At 40.6% G+C, this 19,854-nt stretch overlaps 1 protein-coding gene and 1 long non-coding RNA gene across 3 annotated transcripts; one reads left to right on the top strand and one right to left on the bottom strand.

The window, feature by feature from the left end:
• Positions 1-9: 9 nt before the first annotated feature.
• On the top strand, positions 10-11,227 carry CTSK (cathepsin K). 2 transcript variants are annotated; one of them, XM_015077834.3, is made up of 8 exons: positions 10-1,351; positions 2,758-2,881; positions 3,353-3,475; positions 3,561-3,716; positions 4,697-4,915; positions 8,880-9,045; positions 9,309-9,414; positions 10,542-11,227. In XM_015077834.3, the coding sequence occupies exons 2-8, from the start codon at positions 2,759-2,761 to the stop codon at positions 10,639-10,641; spliced, it is 993 nt and encodes a 330-aa protein (XP_014933320.1). In that variant the 5' UTR covers positions 10-1,351; position 2,758; the 3' UTR covers positions 10,642-11,227. The 2 variants fall into 2 exon arrangements, with proteins under 2 accessions (XP_014933320.1, XP_014933329.1); XM_015077843.3 differs by having other exon boundaries at positions 2,704-2,881.
• Positions 6,348-19,808, bottom strand: LOC128313983 (uncharacterized). Its single transcript, XR_008295237.1, has 3 exons — positions 18,773-19,808; positions 11,296-11,478; positions 6,348-6,876 (listed from the first exon to the last, which is right to left on the bottom strand). It is a non-coding gene; the product is annotated as an uncharacterized LOC128313983 (long non-coding RNA).
• Between the last annotated feature and the right edge of the window lie 46 nt (positions 19,809-19,854).

Below are 19,854 nucleotides of genomic sequence, written 5' to 3'. Positions count from 1 at the left end.
GGATTCAGAAATCATAAGGCCTCTGATCACTCAGCACTCCTTAGTTGTCCTCCTGATCCTGACTCACTGAGTAAAATCATCAGGGACATCTGACCATGAGATGGGGGTTGGGAAATTGCCCATGTCCTTCAGAGCAGACAAAGATGAGACTTGAGACCGGTATGGCACATCAGATTCCTTCCCCAAGTATCTCTTGCTCTCCTGGAATAAAAGGAATTAGGGATGGGGAAATTTAAACTATGCAGGTCTGGACTTGGTTTCCCTCTAGGATCATGTGGTTCATTACCAAATCTTAAAACTTACAGGCATAAACCTGTGTTCTTGAGGGTCTATATGCAATCCAGCTAGAAACTGAATCTATCCTATGTATTTTCTGTTCCAAGAACCGTCTTTTCCTCTTCCTCCGCCTCTGTTTATGGAAGAAAATGGAATTTGGGGATGTGGCTTAGGGACTGAACTAGACTCTTATGATCTGTCACATGCCTGGATGTTGGGGGAATCATTTGGAGAAGCTCATATGACTGGTCCTGGATTGGGGATTTTAATAATTGAAACATAATGTTCAGGCATCCTACCATCTGAAAGTTTTAGCAACAAAGAAGTCACATGTGAGTTTGTCAGTGCTATGCACTGATTCAAGTGCTGTCATTAATAACGAGGAGGGCTGGTTTGGGTTACTTTCAGAACCAGCTTCATCTGGGTGTTCTGGGCATATCCTTCCTCAGGAAAACCGTATTAGGCTGGAAGAGGTATTGACAACTTTTAGCCAACAAACTTATAACATACAAATGATTTTTGAGCCTGTGGTTTCCATTACACTCTTTTCTAGTCTTTCATGTTTATTCCCTCATTCTTGCTGGATGTCTGACCCTCAGGTCAGACAGAAATTTGAAAACTGAGGTTTCGAAGTTGGAGAGATAACAGGAAAAGGGCAGGAAAAGATGTAGTCCCTAATACCATAAATTCTATGTAATAAAGAAAGATGGAGAAGATCAGGGCTGTGTCCTATTAACCATCAAAGTGAAGGTAAGCCCCAGCTTGAATAAATGTGTATGGAAGTCTTCTTGCCCTCAAAGACAGTCATGAGAAACTACCCAGCAACTTTCCACTTTGGTGCACACACTTGACATGCACACAAAAACACTGCAAATCCACCGCTTCCTTCCCTCTCCGACCCTGCTTCTCTCAGCATTTCTTTCCCCGCCTCCCTCCCCTATTCAAATTTTCCAGCCAACAGCTGGAACTGACTTCCGCAATCCTAATGGAATAAATCCAGCACCCCTAGTCATCCGCCCACATTATCCACACTTCCCCGTCGAAAGGAGCCCGGAGCACAGAACCCCATCAGCAGGTAAAATTTTCTACTTCTCATTCCTTCCTTTGCCCATTTTAGGGGTATTAGGGATGTAGTGACTTGGAGATCGTGATGAAATTTGTAGTTGTGTGGGTGAAAACAACAATATGCCCTTCAGTCATTTCCTGGCCAAATAAAATTTGCTGGAAATTTTTAGGATTCCTTCTGTGCTTTATATGTATGTATACATGGTTGTTAGTGAAACCCTAGGATATAGGGAATCCTTCACCTATCCCACAAGGAGAGGGTTTGCGGTTTTAGCCAAAGGTACCAAAAGAGTTAACTTAGCAGGGAGGAGGAATGGTGCCCAGAGGCACTTTTCTGCTTCATTTCAAAGCCCTTAACACTGCACATATTAAATATCTTAGAGTGTTTTGCCAGTCTGCAAAGATTGCACAAAAATTAGACTAAATTCAAAAATTTACTTCAGACTGTAAATTCTTAAAATGGAGAACATGGAATTAAGCAAGCTGCTGCAAGAAATGAGTGAAACTAGAGTAAACTTCTGAAAAGCTGTGAATTTAATGATCATAGAACACTGCTTTTGGGTCTTACGTTTTTCTCACAAACTTTGGTTGTGAAGCTTTTTGTCCTGTGAGGCAGTCAGAGAGGTTTTTTGCTGTCAGGAAGAAGAAAGAAAACCTCCTTCCCATAGCATCTGGTTGAGATTAGGACAGTTTCCTGCCTGAGGAGGGAGCACGAAGAGAAAGGAGGAAGAAATACATAACCAAGGAGATAGTAAACATCTCAAAAAGAATAGGAAATACTTCCTTGTCCTCTCTTGGCAAGATCTGAAAAAGTATCAGAATTTAGGCAAGGGAGTGAATAATGCCTTGAAGAAATAAATAGGCAGCAAGATTTAGCTGGAAATTTCTCCTTTATGTATTCTCCAACCCCCCTCCAACCTCGTCTGTCTCCAAGTCTGCTGGGGACATTAGAGGAGGCAGGTGCTTAGTCCATTCTGATTGTCCATTTTCTACCCCAGTTCTGGGTGTGTGTGTGTGTGTGTGTGTGTTGAATCTCCCTAGGTCAAAATGTTTGGAGTCAGATGTATCAGCACTCAGTCCAAACCCAGACCCTTCCTATCGTTTTATCATGCACAGGTCACTCTCAGTTCTTTGTATCCCTTCCTTATAAATTCTTTTCTTTTGTCTCATGGTCCCAAGGAAGAGGTTCTTCTCTTTGGTTCAGGAATTTCCCAGAATTGTGTGTGCATGCATTTTTCAGATGAGTGGGACTGTGATGGACTGTGAAATTTTATTAGCTTCTCAAAGAAGTCTGTGACTCCCAAGGGTTAAGAACCATCTGTCTGGGAATATGGCTCCAGCTGTTTCCTCATCCCAAGCCAGGCTGTGAACCCCTTGGCACACAGAAGAACTTCCCCTAATTATCCCCTTTCCCAGGATGTGGGGACTCAAGATTCTACTGCTGCTGCCCACAGCGACCTTTGCTCTATATCCTGAGGCCATACTGGACACACAATGGGAGCTATGGAAGAAGACCTATGGGAAGCAGTATAACAACAAGGTGCCTGGGGACCTGGAGGGAAGTGTGGTCAGGGAGCCAGCACTCGAGATGTCTATTCCTAATTTCCAGACTCCCTTCTTTAGTCTAAAAACCTTAACCACTCCAACCAGCCAAACCCACCCCTGTTCTTGAACTCTTTAACACAGTTTGATTCCTCCTCTTCCACTCACCCTCCCTCAAGTTCTAGCCTTCCTTTTCTTCCTATTTCTCTTTGGGGAAGACTTCTCAGATTAATGCTATTAATCCATAAGCAGTTTTTCTACACATCTCTCCAGAGCTTTTGCATTCTATTATTTGTATTTGTTTACATTTTTTTTGCATGCTCTTAATAATCCCATGGTCAGTTCCCCAACTAGACTGTAAACTCTGTATGATTGTAAATTTCATCTTTTTTCCTAAAAACCTCCACGGTATTTTTTATGTAACTTTGTAGGACATAGTCCATGCCAGTACTGACTATGTTCTGTTTAGGTGGATGAAATCTCCCGGCGTTTAATATGGGAAAAAAATTTGAAGCATATTTCCATCCATAATCTTGAGGCCTCTCTTGGTGTCCACACATATGAACTGGCCATGAACCACTTGGGGGACATGGTGAGTTGAACCTCAGCTCCTGGCCTACCTGCCCTGTTTGCCTTAGTTTCCTGCTTATGGCTGGCCTTTTTGTTCTTTGTCCCAGACCAGTGAAGAGGTGGTTCAGAAGATGACTGGACTCAAAGTACCCCCCTCTCGTTCCCGCAGCAATGACACCCTCTATATCCCAGACTGGGAGAGCAGAGCCCCAGACTCCATTGATTATCGAAAGAAAGGATATGTTACTCCTGTCAAAAACCAGGTACCCTCCTTTCTCCTATGTAGGTATGTAAGCTGGCATGACCTATTTCTGTGTCTTTGTTCTTAACTAGGAGGGAACTGGGAGGATGGTAAGGAATTAAGGGATGTGTCCCACTGCTCAGAGAATATAGCCTATTCTATTTAAGTCATCACCTATTTTTGTACATGTATATTGTTTCTGTTTTTTCTTTTTTACAAGTCACATTGCTGTAAACACCCTTGTGCATATGTTTATGAATATTAATACAAAATAAAGCCTAAAATTGTAATTGCTAGGTCACAGAGAATCCTTTCCAAAAAATTTTTTACAATATTAACATTCTTACCAGCAAGAGAATGCCAGTTTTCCCACAACCCCAATGCTCATTTTATCAGCCAGATGAAGAATTAATTTAACACTCATTCAACAAACACACCTTTTTCAGAACCGACCAAGTATAGTGCTAGCCAGTGGAGATTCAAGATAACCAAGACATACCCTATGTCCTCCAGAAACCCTCATTCTTCAAAAATAGAACAGGAAAGAAAGAAAAATCTACAATCTAGCTGCACAAATACTAATAGTTATGGCATTTTTTGAGACGTTGTATGTCAGAAACTTATAAATCCTTTACATGAATTAACTTTTTAAATCTCCATAATCCATAATTAAGTACATTATTATCCACATTTTACAGATAAGGAACTAAGGCACAGAGAGGCTTAGTAACTTACCCAAGGTCACATATCTTCTGGGTTGCAAAGTCAGTGCCCTGCTCCTCTACAGCTAATGGTGACAATGTAGCAATAGTTATCAGTGGAAACAATAGCAATAGAGCCATGCAGCAAATATTAAATGAAGGGAAATAGGAAGCCTTCACAGAAAAGGGAACACACGTGTGTTGGAATTTGTAACACATATGGGGCTCCAGCAGACAGTGTAGAGGGAAGAAACAAAAAGTGTGAACAGCAGTGACTGACAATTTCTGTTATGCTCCTCAGGGTCAGTGTGGTTCCTGTTGGGCTTTTAGCTCTGTGGGTGCCCTGGAGGGCCAACTCAAGAAGAAAACTGGCAAACTCTTAAATCTGAGTCCCCAGAACCTTGTGGATTGTGTTTCTGAGAATGATGGCTGCGGAGGGGGCTACATGACCAATGCCTTCCAGTATGTGCAGAAAAACAGGGGCATTGACTCTGAAGATGCCTACCCGTATGTGGGACAGGTGAGACTGCCCGGTAATGGCTCCTCCTTCCCCAGCACAGTATTTTATGCTGGAGATAATCCCATAAATCTTGGTTTCTGTTCCCCTATCCTGCCTTCCTGATGGGATAATTACCTATAGAAGGCCAAGGAGAGTCCCATAGCTTTGGAGATTTGGGGGCCTTAGGCCCCACAGCCCTACCCACCTCTTTGCCCTAGAGAAGACAGAGCACAGGTGACCCCACGGACTTCTGGGGGGTCCTCTGCAACCTGTTCCTCAGCTCCTCTGCTCCCGTCACCGATTCCCCAAACCCACACATGCTAATTTACCAAATTGCATGTCTTTATTTTGCACGATCTCAGTGTGGGTTTGGGGAATGTTTATGCAAATTATGTAAGTTAACTACTGACATGTACAAAATGAGAGAAAAAATAAGTTGCTTCATGTTTGTTGCAACTTCAGGGTTCAACTCACTTCCTCCTTTAGGAATAGGCAGGTCTGCTGACCTTTCTTATCTAAAAAGAAGAGAATCTAAGGGCTTTTATGTACATAGGGTTGATAGATAATATAACATAGGGCCTTTGCAACAGGAGCCTTTGAAGCAGGGATAGCAAGTTTGAGTAATCAGGATGGCTACTATGTACTAAACCGTGTGCTTAGTTCATTTTCTCATTTAATCTTTGTAACAGACATGTAAGGTAGACTTATCCTCACTTCAGAGGAAATTGACACTGAAGGAGATAAAACAGATGATCAAATTCATAGCACTAGTCATGTAGCAGCGCCAAGATTGATCTACCATATCTGTTCATCTGCAAACATGCTCAGCATATCTTCTGTGCAAATGTGCAAACATGTCTTTAGTAGAATATAATACCTTGGGGCACCTGGGTGCCTCAGTCAGTTAAGCGTCTGACTCCGGCTCAGGTCATGATCACACAATTCGTGGGTTCAAGCCCCGCGTCGGGCTCTGTGCTGACAGCTCGGAGCCTGGAGCCTGCTTCCGATTCTGTGTCTCCCCCTCTCTGCCTCTCCCCTCTTTGTGCTCTCTCTCTCTCAAAAATAAATAAATAAACATTAAAACAACAACAACTTTATAATACCTTAGAACAGAATTGTCTGAGCCTTGGGATACATGCGTCTTCAACTTGACTAAGTCATGACAAATTGTTTACCAAGGTATTTTGAAACATTGATATTCCCACCTGAAGTATGTAAGAATTCCCTTGGAGTCCCATTTTCATCAGTATGTTTATCTAGCCATCTGCCTTTCTTCTTTAGTGAATTGACTGTTTATATTTTTGGCACATTTTTATTAGGTTATTTTGCTCTTTCTCACTGATTTTTAGGAATTTTTTTAAAGTTTACTTATTTATTCTTTTGAGAGAGACAGAGACAGTGTGAGCAGGGGAGGGACAGAGGGAGGGAAGAGAGAGAACCCCAAGCAGGCTCTGTGCTGCCAGCTGCAGAGCCCAATGGTTGGTTCAAATACACGAACTGTGAGATCATGACCTGAGCCAAAACCAAGAGTCAGACACTTAACTGACTGAGCCAGCCGTGTGTCCTGATTTTTAGGAATTTTAAAAAGAAATCTAGATACTAATACTGTGTGTGTTGTAGGTGAACATTTGTCTCTTTATTCTCTTTATATCTTTCAACTTTGAAAAGTTCTTCATTTCAGTCTAGTAAAATGATTGTTTTCCTCTGCAATTTGTGCCTTTAAAAAATCCAAAGCAGTGAATTTTATTCATTAGTGTTTAGTCATCTGAAATGATGTCTGTTGCAATAAAATGCTCATTAATGTGAATGACTGAACAAATCCATTTCACTGGATACTCAACAAGTATGGTCACTTCAACACATCTTCATGACATTGGCCATATCAAAACAGTACATTAATCTGTACATTTCAGCCCATTACTATTCCATGCTGTGGTTTTTTAGCTGTCAGGTATATAAGGCAGAGAAATTAGAGGTTGTACCTGAAAAAAAAAAAATTCTTTCATCCGTATACAATTTTTAGAACTCCTGGATCCCAAGTCCATGTTTGAACTTGGGCTGCTACTTACTATAAGGTGCTAACTTGAGGACACCGTACTAAATCTGCCCTAGCAGATTGGCTTTTAAATTCTGAATACTTCGGACCAATTAGTGAGATAACCCAAACATGGCAAAATACTCTTTTTTTAAATTCTCAAATACTCTTTTGACACAGTTTTGTTGTCACTTGATATCGAAAAGTTAAATCCCAAGAGTATACACAAAACAAAAACAAAAACACCCCAAACCAGGCTTATGTTTACAATTTTTTCCATGTTGATTAACCCAGGCAGCCAACTTAAAGGATTGTATAACTATATTAAAGAAAAAGAAATTAAATACTATCAGAACTAATAGTCGATCATTATCCATTGCTACCTTATTTATTTGGTACTATATTAACGAGTTTTTTGAGAGGCAGTTTAATAGCTCAGAGAGTTGAAATAATTTGAATGAATGAAAATCATATAATAAACCTTCTTTTGGAATAGAAAGAACATCTGACTTCTTGGCGCACCTGGATGGCTCAGTTAGTTAAGTATCTGACTCTTGGTTTTGGCTCAGGTCATGATCTCAATGTTTGTGAGTTCAGGCCCCACATTGGGCTCAACGCTAACAGTGTAGAGCCTACTTGGGATTCTCTCTGTCTCTGTCTCTCTCGTTCTGCCCCTCCTCCGCTCATTGTCTTGTCATTCTCAAATAAACTTAAAAAAATTTTTAAAGAAAGAGCATCTGACTTCTAATTTCTGCTAGCCTGCCCCCTCAAATGATCTCTTTAGTATTTGAGGGCAACGTGGAATGATTTTGGTCTCATAATCAATTAAAATGAAGAATTTGCCATATAAGACACATATTCTATTTTTAATATTCTGAGTCTTGGGGGTTTGGATTATATGGCAGAGAACAAGGGAATCCTGAGAAATTAAGAAAGGAGACTACTGTGGTCTTAGAATATCATATCACATCCTGCCATTATTGTTAATAATTTGATAATATGTTCTTATAGATTCAGTTTTAGGGTTTTGAAAGGGTAGTCTGAGGAAAATGAATTGCCAAAAAGAATATACCATGTTGACATGGGTTGCCATTAGATTTTGTAACTGTGGCTTGCCAGTGAAACATATCATTGTTAACTAGACCTCCAAAGCACAGTGTTAGAAATTCACAGGCAAAATTGCCAAGTTCCTCAATATGTTTTAGTGTCATGTTTTGTGGTTTTACCAAAGTCTCTCATGAGAGCACCAGCCAAAACTCTGCCTCACACTAGCCCCCCCAGTATATGTGTATAAGGCCCAGGTCTTCCTCCCAGCTGGGTCTTGGCCTTGGCCTCCTCCCCACACAGCAGCTGGTCTCTCCCTGCCTTCTGAGGCTCACACATACTACATGGCCAGAAGATGATTTGTGCCTTTAAAAACAACTTATTTCAGATCTCTCTCTCTATCCTGAGGGAATAAAAATGTTCTCTCTTAAGTTTTACAGTGTTTCCTTTCACATTTATGCTTTAAAAAACCTAGAGCTGATTTTTGTGGATGTGCAAGGTATCCACTTTTCATATTCTTTTTTACAGTTGTCTAAAATGGTAAGGAGGGGCACCTGGGTGGCTCAGTCAGTTGAGCTTCTGACTTCAGCTCAGGTCATGATCTCACGGTCTGTGAGTTCGAGCCCTGCATCAGGCTCTGTGCTGACAGCTCAGAGCCTGGAGCCTGCTTTGGATTCTGTGTCTCCCTCTCTCTCTGCACCTCCCCCACTCACGCTCTGTCTCTCAAAAATAAATAAATGTTAAAAAATAAAATAAAATGGTAAGGAGAGGACAGACCCTCTCTAAAGACTCTAAGTCGGCCATCCCAGTCAGTTCACCAACATCAAAGCATTGGTGGAGATTCTCACTTACCAGTTTCTGGCCTGTTGCTTTGTCCTAGTCCTATTTTAACCTTGTTTTTTCCAGGATGAAAGTTGTATGTACAACCCAACAGGCAAGGCAGCTAAGTGCAGAGGGTATAGAGAGATCCCTGAGGGGAACGAGAAAGCCCTGAAGAGGGCAGTGGCCCGAGTGGGACCCATCTCTGTGGCCATTGATGCAAGCCTGACCTCCTTCCAGTTTTACAGCAAAGGTAAGGAGCTGTTCCCTCAGAGCACAATGACCCACCTCATGTGATGCAGGCTCGGCAGCTCCTCGAAGGCCACCGAGCATCTGGAGTACTTAGTTTCCATATTTAGACTGAGTCTCCTGGAGGGAAACATAGCTGCCACCGTGCATCTCTGTCATCAGTCCTCCTGGCTGGGCAGGATTTTGCAGAGGGTCTCCTAGACCGGGAGACCCCACGGGGGGATCCTTGGCCTGCAGAAAGCTTCACCTCGACAGTTTGTTTCCTAGGTGTGTACTACGATGAAAACTGTAATAGCGATAATCTGAACCATGCGGTTTTGGCAGTGGGATATGGGATCCAGAAAGGAAACAAGCACTGGATAATTAAAAACAGGTAATGATGGGGACACTAAGTTTGTCACTGAATCACTCTGTTAATGCTCAACCTCGACTCCAACTTCCCAGCATTCCTTGCTCTCATTCGAGAAAGTTGTCTCAGACTTTTTAGTTCTCCCTTCCCAGTTAGAGGCTATTAATTCTAACATTTAATGGCCAGACAGTAATACAGTGTGTGTCGGGCAGGTGCTCCACATGCGGGATGCTTAGTCATACACAAGTGAACAGGACGTCTGCCTTTGGTGATCTCATGGCCCCCTCAGACAGGCAGACCTAACTAACCAGAACATCCAGGAGCACAGGAAACCAGGAGGAGGTCTGGAATTATGTAGTTTTTTCTTTCTTTTTTCTATAATGTGACCAATTTCTTAGGGAGCTTTCCATCATCAGCATGTTTGAAAGCAGGAGGGAACCAAGTAGAGGTTTAATATCCTCCTGTGCAACTTTGTGCCCTTCCATATACACTTAGGATAACACATATAAAAAGTGGCCCAACATTTTGAAGCATGTGAAGAGAAAGACTTTTCAGAAAGTAGGTATGAGAATAACAACAGCAACATTTAATGTTTCCTTCCCTATTGTTGGGAAGAAATAAAACTACAGGGTATTTCAGCTCCCCTTTTCTCTTCAGCCCCTTGTGACTTTGGGGGGGAAACTTACGAGAATTATGCATTTCCTTTCCTCACTGGCCAATACTAGCCTGGCAGCAGCACTCACTAAACTTGCTGTCCTTGGTGCCCTCCAGGGAGCAGGAGTCCTAGAGTCTGGGGAGTTCACAGCTCTCAGCTATCAGCACAGAGCCTGACACGGGGCTTGAACCCATGAACCGTGAGATCGTGACCTGAGCTGACGTCAGACACTTAACTGACTGAGCCATCCAGCGGCTCCTGGGCCTACTTTAAATGCCACCTCTTTCATTAGGTCTTCATCCCTTGATCACAAGCGATCTCTCATACCTTTGAGGCCTATAGCATTATGTCTTCTCTCTATTCCTTTACTTTAAACTCTTCAAAGGTAAAAACTTTTATTTTTTATACTACCAGTACCTAGCTCAATAGTCAGTTAAGTGTTTTAACGAATAAATACACTGAGGGTACTAAATATTTTCCTTCATTGATCCCACAGCTGGGGAGAAAACTGGGGAAACAAAGGCTATATCCTCATGGCTCGGAATAAGAACAACGCTTGTGGCATTGCCAACCTGGCCAGTTTCCCCAAGATGTGACTTCAGCCAGCCAACCTCATCCTGCTTTTCCATTCCTTCTATGATGGTGCAACATACTGATGTACTTTGGAAGGGAGTTGGTGTGCCTGTCTTGAAGCAGATGTAGCAATATAGAAATTGTCCAATCAGTTTCCCGGTTTGTTTGTGCTTTGAGTGACACTCCTACTACTTTCCCTCCCTCCACCCAAGGCCTTTATTTTTCATTGTGGCCACAGTAGCAATTTTCCTAACAAGTGTACCTTCCTCAGCTAAGAGATATGACCACAGCCTGCTCTGACTGTTGTCGGGCTGATGCTGTGCAAATAGTCTGAGGCTAGAGATCTTTAGATAGATTCTTATTCACAGGGACTAGTTTGCTTTAACCATCTAGAGTACTAAGGTGACCTGACGTCTCAGTCTCCAAATTCACTTCTTCTGTATCCAGAAGGTAGAAATTTCTACGTTTTCCACCCCAATTCATAAATATATTCATAAATCTTTGGTACAAGTTTATGTGATATTAGAAATATGCCTTCTTTGCATTTTTAAAGTAAACCAAGTATTTATCTGTCTCTAATTTAATAAATACCTATTTAGTAAATATTCATTTTGTGGCAGATACTGTGCTAGGTGCTGGAGACAAAAAGGTGACCAAAAAAACCCCCCAAAACTCACATATTCCTTATATTTGGTGTGCTCCCGGTTTGCTTGGAGTGACTGTCACATAAACAGTTCATCCTAATTCACTCATTTGTTCATTTCTTCAGGCAACATTTATGAAGTGCTTACTGTCTACTAAGGACTTTGTAAATTTTGGGAATTCCATGGATATAAGGAGACTTCAGTATATAATTCTATCTGTGAGGGAGCCAGGTTAATGACACATGAACCTGAGTCTTGAAAAATACCTTAAGGCTCTTTCTGAAGTTCTACAACTTAAACGTTTGCTGTCATCAAAAGAGGAAACTCTTATAATGGTTTCCAAGCAGTATTAACTCTAAAAGACTGTGGCTGGCTAATAATAAATCAGCACAACACGTTTTGCCATTTTTCACATTTTCAAAATGTTTATTGAGTACCTAATATCACCACTAGAGTTTGCATTTATTCAATACTTACCATGTATCAGGCACTATTTTATTTCATTCTATACAAAAATTATTTATTTTTGTGTGTAAATATTTATTACCCTGTTGTAAACAGTACATTTATAAAAAAGTATTTATTTATTTTGAGAAGGAGAGAGCGAGTGTGAGGAGGGGAGGGGCAGAGAGAGAGAGAGAGAGAGAGAGAGAGAGAGAATCCCAAGCAGGCTCCATGCTGTCAGTACAGAGTTCCATGTGGGGCTCGAACTCACGAGCCATGAGATCATGACCTGAGCCAAAATCGAGAGTCGGACGCTTAACACATTGATCCACCACAGCACCCCATAAGCAGTGTATTAAACGGTAGGAGGATGAGGGGCGCCTGGGTGGCTCAGTGGGTTAAGCGTCCGACTTCGGCTCAGGTCACGATCTCACGGTCTGTGAGTTCGAGCCCCGCGTCAGGCTCTGTGCTGACAGCTCAGAGCCTGGAGCCCGTTTCGGATTCTGTGTCTCCCTCTCTGCCCCTCCCCTGCTCATGCTCTGTCTCTCTCGGTCTCAAAAATAAATAAAAACATTAAAAAAAAAAAAGAAACGGTAGGAGGATGAAACAAACTAGTAAGACACAGCTCTGACTTCACGAACATTATAGACGAGTGAAAGACATGTAGACCCATAATGAAATAAATGCTAATTATGCAAGCTCAGGAATGAAGTATTAATTCTTTTTTGTAATGTTTATTTATTTGGTTTGAGAGAGAAAGAGCAAACGGGAGGGGCAGAGAGAGGGAGAAAGAGAATCCCAAGCAGGCTCCAGGCTGTCAGTGAAGAGCCTGACGTGGGGTTCGATCTCACCAACCATGAGATCATGACCTGAACCAAAATCAAGAGTCAATGGCTTAACCAGCTGAGCCATCCAGGTGCCCCATGAGTCATTAATTCTTTTTTTAATTTCTATTTTCTTATTAAAAAAATATTTTTTGATGTTTATTCACTCTTGAGAGAGAGAGACAGAGCACGAGTGGAGGAGGGGCAGAGAGAGAGGGAGACACAGAATCCAAAGCAGGCTCCAGGCTCTGAGCTGTCAGCACAGAGCCCAATGCGGGGCTTGAACCCACGAACTGTGAGATCATGACCTGAGACAAAATAGAACGCTTAACTGACTGAGCCACCCAGGCGCCCCATGAATCATGAATTCTTGTGAGCTTCATTGAGAACAGAGCTTTGAAAGATCTGAATGGGTGGGAAAGATGGAGGTGGGGTGGGTAGAGGGAGGGAGGGCAAATCAGGCAGAAAGTTTTGGGTGAACGAGGGGCCGCCGAGAGAACTAAGGAATGGTGAGGGGGTTGGGTTACCCTAGAGTAGGGTGCAAGGCATCTACAGTAGATTTGAGGTGAGCAAAGTGGATTTGAGTTCAAGGCTGGAAGGCCTTGAATGCCTTCCATGTCCAAGAAGTTCATACTTTATTTTATAGATACACAGGCATTTAGTAGACATCAAATATTTTTGAGCAGGAGACAGACATGGCCAGATCTATATTTTAAGCAACATTCCTCTGGCCATGTTGTAAAAAGCAAATAACAGATGGAGAACAAAATGGAGATGCAAGAAACTGGAGAAAAGTCAACACTTAGGAGACACTGCACATACTCTTGTCTCCTCTCAAAGAAACACTACTGCACAGAATGACTCCTGAACTTTTTTGAAGGTTAAGTATGGGTTTGGCAGATGGGGACGTGGGAAAAGGCATTTTGGACCCAAAGAACAGCATATTCAAATGTGCAGGCATGAGAGAGAACTTTCAGCAATCTGCAAGTAGTTTCTGTTGAGCTTTGAAAGGGCCAAAGCTGAGCTTGAGAGGTGTCTAATTCCCCACTGGGCAAATCTACACCATTCTGTTATTTTGATCTGGGATTTTTTTTTCCTTCTGCCTAAAGAGCCTCTTTTAGAATTTCCTTTGGTACGGATATATGGACAACAAATTTACTCTGCTCCTATATGTATTTGGATTTGTATATAGATTTTCTATTCCAGTGCACTAATATCTACACTTGACCAGTACCACACATTTATACTTGTTTTCATATCTAATGGTTTAGTCTTCCCCCTTATCACTCTCCTTTTCTAGAATTCTTCCTGAATATTCTTGCTTTTTACTTTTTCCATTTGCTCTTTAGAATCAGTTTGGCACTTTATAAAAAATCCTGCTAGTATTTTTATTTAGATCACATTAAATTTATATCTTTTTTTAAGTTTATTTTTTTATTTTGAGGAGGGGAGGGGCAGAGAGAGAGAGGGTGGGTGAGAATCCCAAGCAGGCTCTGCACTGTCAGCGCAGGCTGATGCGATGCGGGGCTCGAACTCATGAACTGCGAGATCATGATCTGAGCGGAAGCCAAGAGTCAGACACTTAAACGACTGAGCCACCCAGGTGCCCCATATATATATCTTAACTAGGGAAAGTTGACCGCATCATACTACTGAATCTTCTCATCTAAGAAGGAGAGATGCCTTTATATTTTTCCTGTACTCTTTTGTGCCCTTAAAGATACTGTTCATTTCTTGCTAAACTTTTTTTCAAGTTTAGGATGTTTACCTGTTATTTTTTTTTTTTTTTACAGTTTAAATGGGGTCTTTTTCAACATAATTTCTTGTTAGATGTATATTTGAAAGCTGTTGGTTGTTGTTGTTGTTATGTTGGTTTTTGTACTCAGATACCTTATCTTGAATTCTCTTTTTGTTTATATGTTTTTTGGTTGATTCTCTTCGATTTTTTTGAGTCAATAAGTGTATCATCCACAGAGGCAAATTTTACCCCTTTCTTTCCGATTTTTACATCTGATTTCTTCTTCATTTGTTTGCATTAGAAAAAACTTACAAAATGATACCAGAATTGATAGGTCCTGACCTAAAAACATTATTATTTTTATAGGTAAAATTCCTGGATGTACATAATTAATTTAACTAACCCCCCAAAATCAAAATTTATATTGTTTCCAGTGTTCGCAGTTACAAAAAAAAAAAAAAGACTGCAATTAATGATTGACATTTTAACAGAGAAAACTTTAATTGTGCAATTAAATCTGACATTATATAATTTTTTAATTTTAGAGAGGGAGAGAGAGTGCAAGCAGGAGAGAGGAGGGTAGAAGGGGAGAGAGAGAGAGAGAGAGAGAGAGAGAGAGAGAATGACTCTTATGCAGATTCCACGCTCAGTGTGGAGCCCAAGACAGGAATCCATCTCATGACCATGGATCATGACTTGAGCCCAAATCAAGAGTTGGAAGCTCACCTGACAGAGCCACCCAGACACCCCTGAACATTTTAAACTATACAAAAGGTGAAAGAGTAGTAGAGTGAAGCCTCATTTACACATCATCCATCTTGAATAAGTGTCAACATTTTCCAATCTTATGTCATCTATTCCTCTTCCATTTTTTAAAATTTAGTATTTTGAAGCAAATCCCAGATATCATTTCACTCATAATCATTATACGTCTCTGGGGAATCTTTTAAATATAATCACCATGCCATTGGCATGCCAAACAAATTTAACAAATTAGCCAAACAAAATCGTTTCCTAATATCATTTACTGTTCAGTCCATTTTAAAATTTTTCCCGTTGTTTAAAGGTGTCTTTTTACTGTCTATTCAAATCAGTATCCAAACAGTTTTACACATTGCACTTGGCTGTTACTAAGTGTTCTTCATTCCATGACAGTCACACCCCTACCTGCACTCCCCCGAACACACATACTTTTTTTTCTTCCTATAATTGATTTCATGGAGAAGCCAGATCATTTGGCCAGCAGAATGTGTCATACCCTAGATTTGGCTGATTGCTTGCTCTTTCTGAATCTAAGGTCCTAGCTCTCTTCACCACTGCAATACACCTTGTTTCTCACTATACGTCACAGATGTTGTGATGAGGAAATGAAAACTTGCAAGTGATAGCCCATTAAACTTTTAGTGACACAGATATTCTAGAAATCCTGGGCAGTTTCATTCTTTTTACAATATGTATCCTTTTGGCTGAATCTTCAGGCTCTTCTGCCCTTGAAAAGCCTTTATGAGTCATTGACAGGCTTCATAACACATAACATAACAAAGCTGAGTTTGTCCAAGGACTTCAAGAATCTACTTTTTCACTTCTGGGTGAAGTCTAAGCCTAAAGGCTTGGTTTCCTCAGACTCTATATATATAGATTTGACAAGCTAAAGATGTTACGCTTTTGCAGATGACAAGATTGTATATATACAAAATTCTAAGGAATTAACTAAAAAACTATTAGAACTAATAAATGAGCTCAGCAAAACTGCAAGGTACAAGATCAATATATGGAAATTAATGTTGGGACACCTGGGTTGCTCAGTTGGTTAAGTATCTGTCTCTTGGTTTCAGCTCAGGTTGTGATCTCACAGTTTGAGTTCAAGCCCCGCATCAGGCTCCATGTTAACAGCACAAGCCTGCTTGGGATCCTCTCTTTCCTTCTCTCTCTCTCTGCCCCTCCCCCACTCGTTCTCTCCCTCTTTCCTCTCTCAAAAATAATAGATAGATAGATAGATAGATAGAAATTAAGGTTATTTCTATAGAGTAGCAATGAACAGACTGACAATGAAATCAGGAAAAAAATGCCATGGTGCCTGGGTAATTCGGTCGGTTGAGCATCTGACTCTTGATTTCTGCTCAGGGCCATGATCCCAGGGTCGTGGGATCGAGCCCTGTGTTGGGATCTGAACTGAGCATGGAACTTGTTTAAGATTCTCTCACTCTATGGGGCACTTGGGTGGCTCAGTCGGTTAGGTGACCGACTTTGACTCAGGTCATGATCTCGCAGCTTGTGAGTTCAAGTCCCACATCAGGCTCCCTGGTCTCAGCAAGGATCCTGCTTCGTTCCTCTGTCTCCCTCTCTCTCTCTGCCCCCCGCCCTGCTCACTCTCTCTCAAAATAAAATAAAAGATTCTCTCCCTCTCTCCCTCTGTCCCTTTTCCCCTGCTTGTGCACTCTCTCTCTAAAATAATAATTTTTAAAAATGTCGTTTATAATAGCATCAAAAAGAATAAAATACTTAGGAACAAACCTAACTAAAGTGTAATATTTATCCTCTGAAAACTACAAAACACTGGTGAAAGAAATTCAGAAAACCCAAATAAATGGAAAGACATCCCATGTTCATGGATTGGAAGGTAATATCATTAAGATGGCTGTATTCCCCAAATTGATCTATAGATTCAAAACAATTCCTATCAAATCCCAGGGCTGCTTCTTTGTAGAAATTAACAAGCTGACACTAAAATCATATGAACATTCAAGGGACCAAGAATAGCTAAGACAGTCTTGAAAAAACAAAGTTGGAGGACTCACACTTGCCAGTTTCAAAACTTACTACAAACCAACAGGAATGAAGACAGTGTATTCCTGGCATGAGGATATAGATCAATGGAATAGGATTAAAAACAGAAATAAGCTCATGTATGTTCAACTGAATTTCAACAGGGGTACCAAGATAAATCAATGGTGAAAGAATAGTCTTTTCAACAAATGGTGCCAGGGCAAGTGAATAACCTCATATAAAAGAATAAAGCTGAAATGCTACTTCACACCATATACAAAATTAATTCAAAATGGTTTAAAAATCCAAATGTAAGAGCTAAAACCATAAAACTCTTAGAAAATATATAGGGATAAATATTCTTGGCTTTTCTTAGACATGACACTACAAGTACAAGCAACAAAAGAAAAAAACAGATAAATGGATTTCATCAACACTAAGAACTGCATCAAAGTGTCACTCAAATGAGTGAAAGACAACCTAGAGAATGGGAGAAAATATTTCCAAATCATATATCTAATAAGCAATTGCTATCCAGAATATACAAAGAACACCTGCAACTCAACAACAAAACAACCCAATGTAAAACTGGGCAAAGGACTAAACAGACATTTCTCCAAAGAAAATATTCAGATGATTGTAAAATATATGAAAATATGCTCTTTATTGGTTATTAAGGAAGTGAAGATCAAAACCATAATGAGATGTCACTTCACACCCATCAGGATGGCTATTACAAAAAAGCAGAAAATATTAAGTGTGGCAAGGGTGTAGAGAAGTTGTAACTCTTGAAATATTGCTGCTGGGAATGTAAAATGGTGAAACTGCTGTGTAAACAGTTTGATAGTTCCTCAAAAAATTAAACATAGAATTACCATGTGATCTGGGGTGTGTGGGTGGCTCAGCTGCTTGAGCATCTGACTCTTGGTTTCAGCCCAGGTCTGATCTTACGGTTAATGAGTTCAAGCCCCACATTGGGCTCTGCACTGACAGTGTGAAACTTGCTTGAAATTCTCTCTCTCTCTCTCTCTCTCTCTCTCAAAAATAAACATTAAAAAAATTTACATAAAGGGAATCATACAGTAGGAATTCTTTGTTGCTTGGATTCTTTTCATCAAAATTGTGTTTGCGAGATTCGTTTATTTTCTGAAGGCATAGTTCATTCTTGTAGTAGCACTAGAGTCTCTGGGAAAATATACTGCTATTTTTGTATCCACTTTACTTTTGACAGGCAGTTTAGTACCTTCCAATTTTAAATGTTTAAAAATGATGTTACTATTGGGGCAGTTAAGCATCTGACTTCGGCTCAGGTCATGATCTCATGAGTCAGGTCCGTGAGTTCAAGCCCTGCATTGGGCTCTGTGCTGACAGCTCAGAGCCTGGAGCCTGCTTCAGATTCTGTGTCTCCCTCTCTCTGTTCCTCCCCTGCTCACACTCTGTCTCTCAAAACTGAATAAACATTAAAAAAATAAATAAAAATAAATAATAAAAATAGAAAGAACTGTTTATGCCTACATGAAAGATTACTTACCAATACCCCCTCCCTGGTGAAAAAACCCAGGTCTTTACCTGGTTATTGTGTTCAGCTCTAAGACCAGGATTTTTGGCTGATATATACACATAGTCTTCTTCGTCAATTTGGAAATGGCCCCTTGAGGCCTGGCAACCTAAAATGTATCTGATATCTAATATAGCTTTAAGATAAAGAAGAAACAGGGTAACTATATGAAAAGCCTACCTCTGGAAAGGGGTGAATGTATGGAAAATAGCACACAGCTGTCATTTTTCTACAGCATCTATTATATCCTGATCGGCAGGAATATAGAAGAGTCTCCTTGTTGGTAAAGTGAGTTTCTTGGCCAGCCAACTGGGAACCTCTAGGTCTGTTCTCTGTAAAGATCTTCCTTATTGTCCACCATGACCTCTGGCTCTTCCTACTAGATGATCTTTCTGGTCCTTATTCTCCATTCCTATGCCAGAGGTGGGCATAAGGAAAATGCCCTTTTTGGAGACTACTCAACTTTAGCTGTGAGCCTAGAAAAGAAACAGACTGTTAGGTTTGGGGTTTCTTTGGAAATATAGTTCCCATAAAAGGTTCAATGCTTTCTGCTAGTTATCACAGCCAAAGAAAAGAAAAAAAATTTTTCCTAGTCACTATAGCCAAAGGGATGCAAAGCTTTGAGAGGCTAATGTTGGAGCCTACACCTATTCCTGGAACTAGGGGTGAAGTTGCTTCTATCTCAAGCCCAGGAGTGTGTGTGTTTTGGGGGATGGTCCCCATTTTAAGATCCCCTTCTATTGCCATTAGAAGGGGAAATGGAAACTAAGTGACAAAAATAATTTACATTGTCAGACATTCTTTGGGTCAGGTGTTTTCAACTTTTCTTCACTATTGCAGAGAAGACAGATGTTCACATTTATGACATATTTCCATGATACATTCACAGCATAATGCCAGTCTGATAGCTATCTATAAAATTTCCCCCCTTCCTCTCCCAGAAGGCATATTGAAATGCACACATATCAAAGTGATGTTATTATAGAGATAACCTGAATCTGCTCCAATTAATTCTTAGATATATCACTTGCAAATTTCAGTACTTTATTACTACTAACAAATTTATTGTGACTTACCTTGCAATTGATTGTTAACACACCAAGTGTATCACAGTCATTATATACTTGTGGGAAGGGTCTTATCTTTGGTACCCCAAGTACTCCTTAGTTATGTCTTAATTTATCTCTTGGTAAAACTAAACTTCCTCCTTAGAGCAAACATTGCCAAGTAATAGAAAGAAACACCCAGGATAAAGGGGCATG

Source organism: Acinonyx jubatus, chromosome C1 (assembly GCF_027475565.1).
Source record: "Acinonyx jubatus isolate Ajub_Pintada_27869175 chromosome C1, VMU_Ajub_asm_v1.0, whole genome shotgun sequence".
Taxonomy (NCBI): Eukaryota; Metazoa; Chordata; class Mammalia; order Carnivora; family Felidae; genus Acinonyx; species Acinonyx jubatus.
The sequence above is the reverse complement of the archived record's forward strand: the minus strand, read 5'-3'. Positions and strand labels throughout refer to the sequence as shown.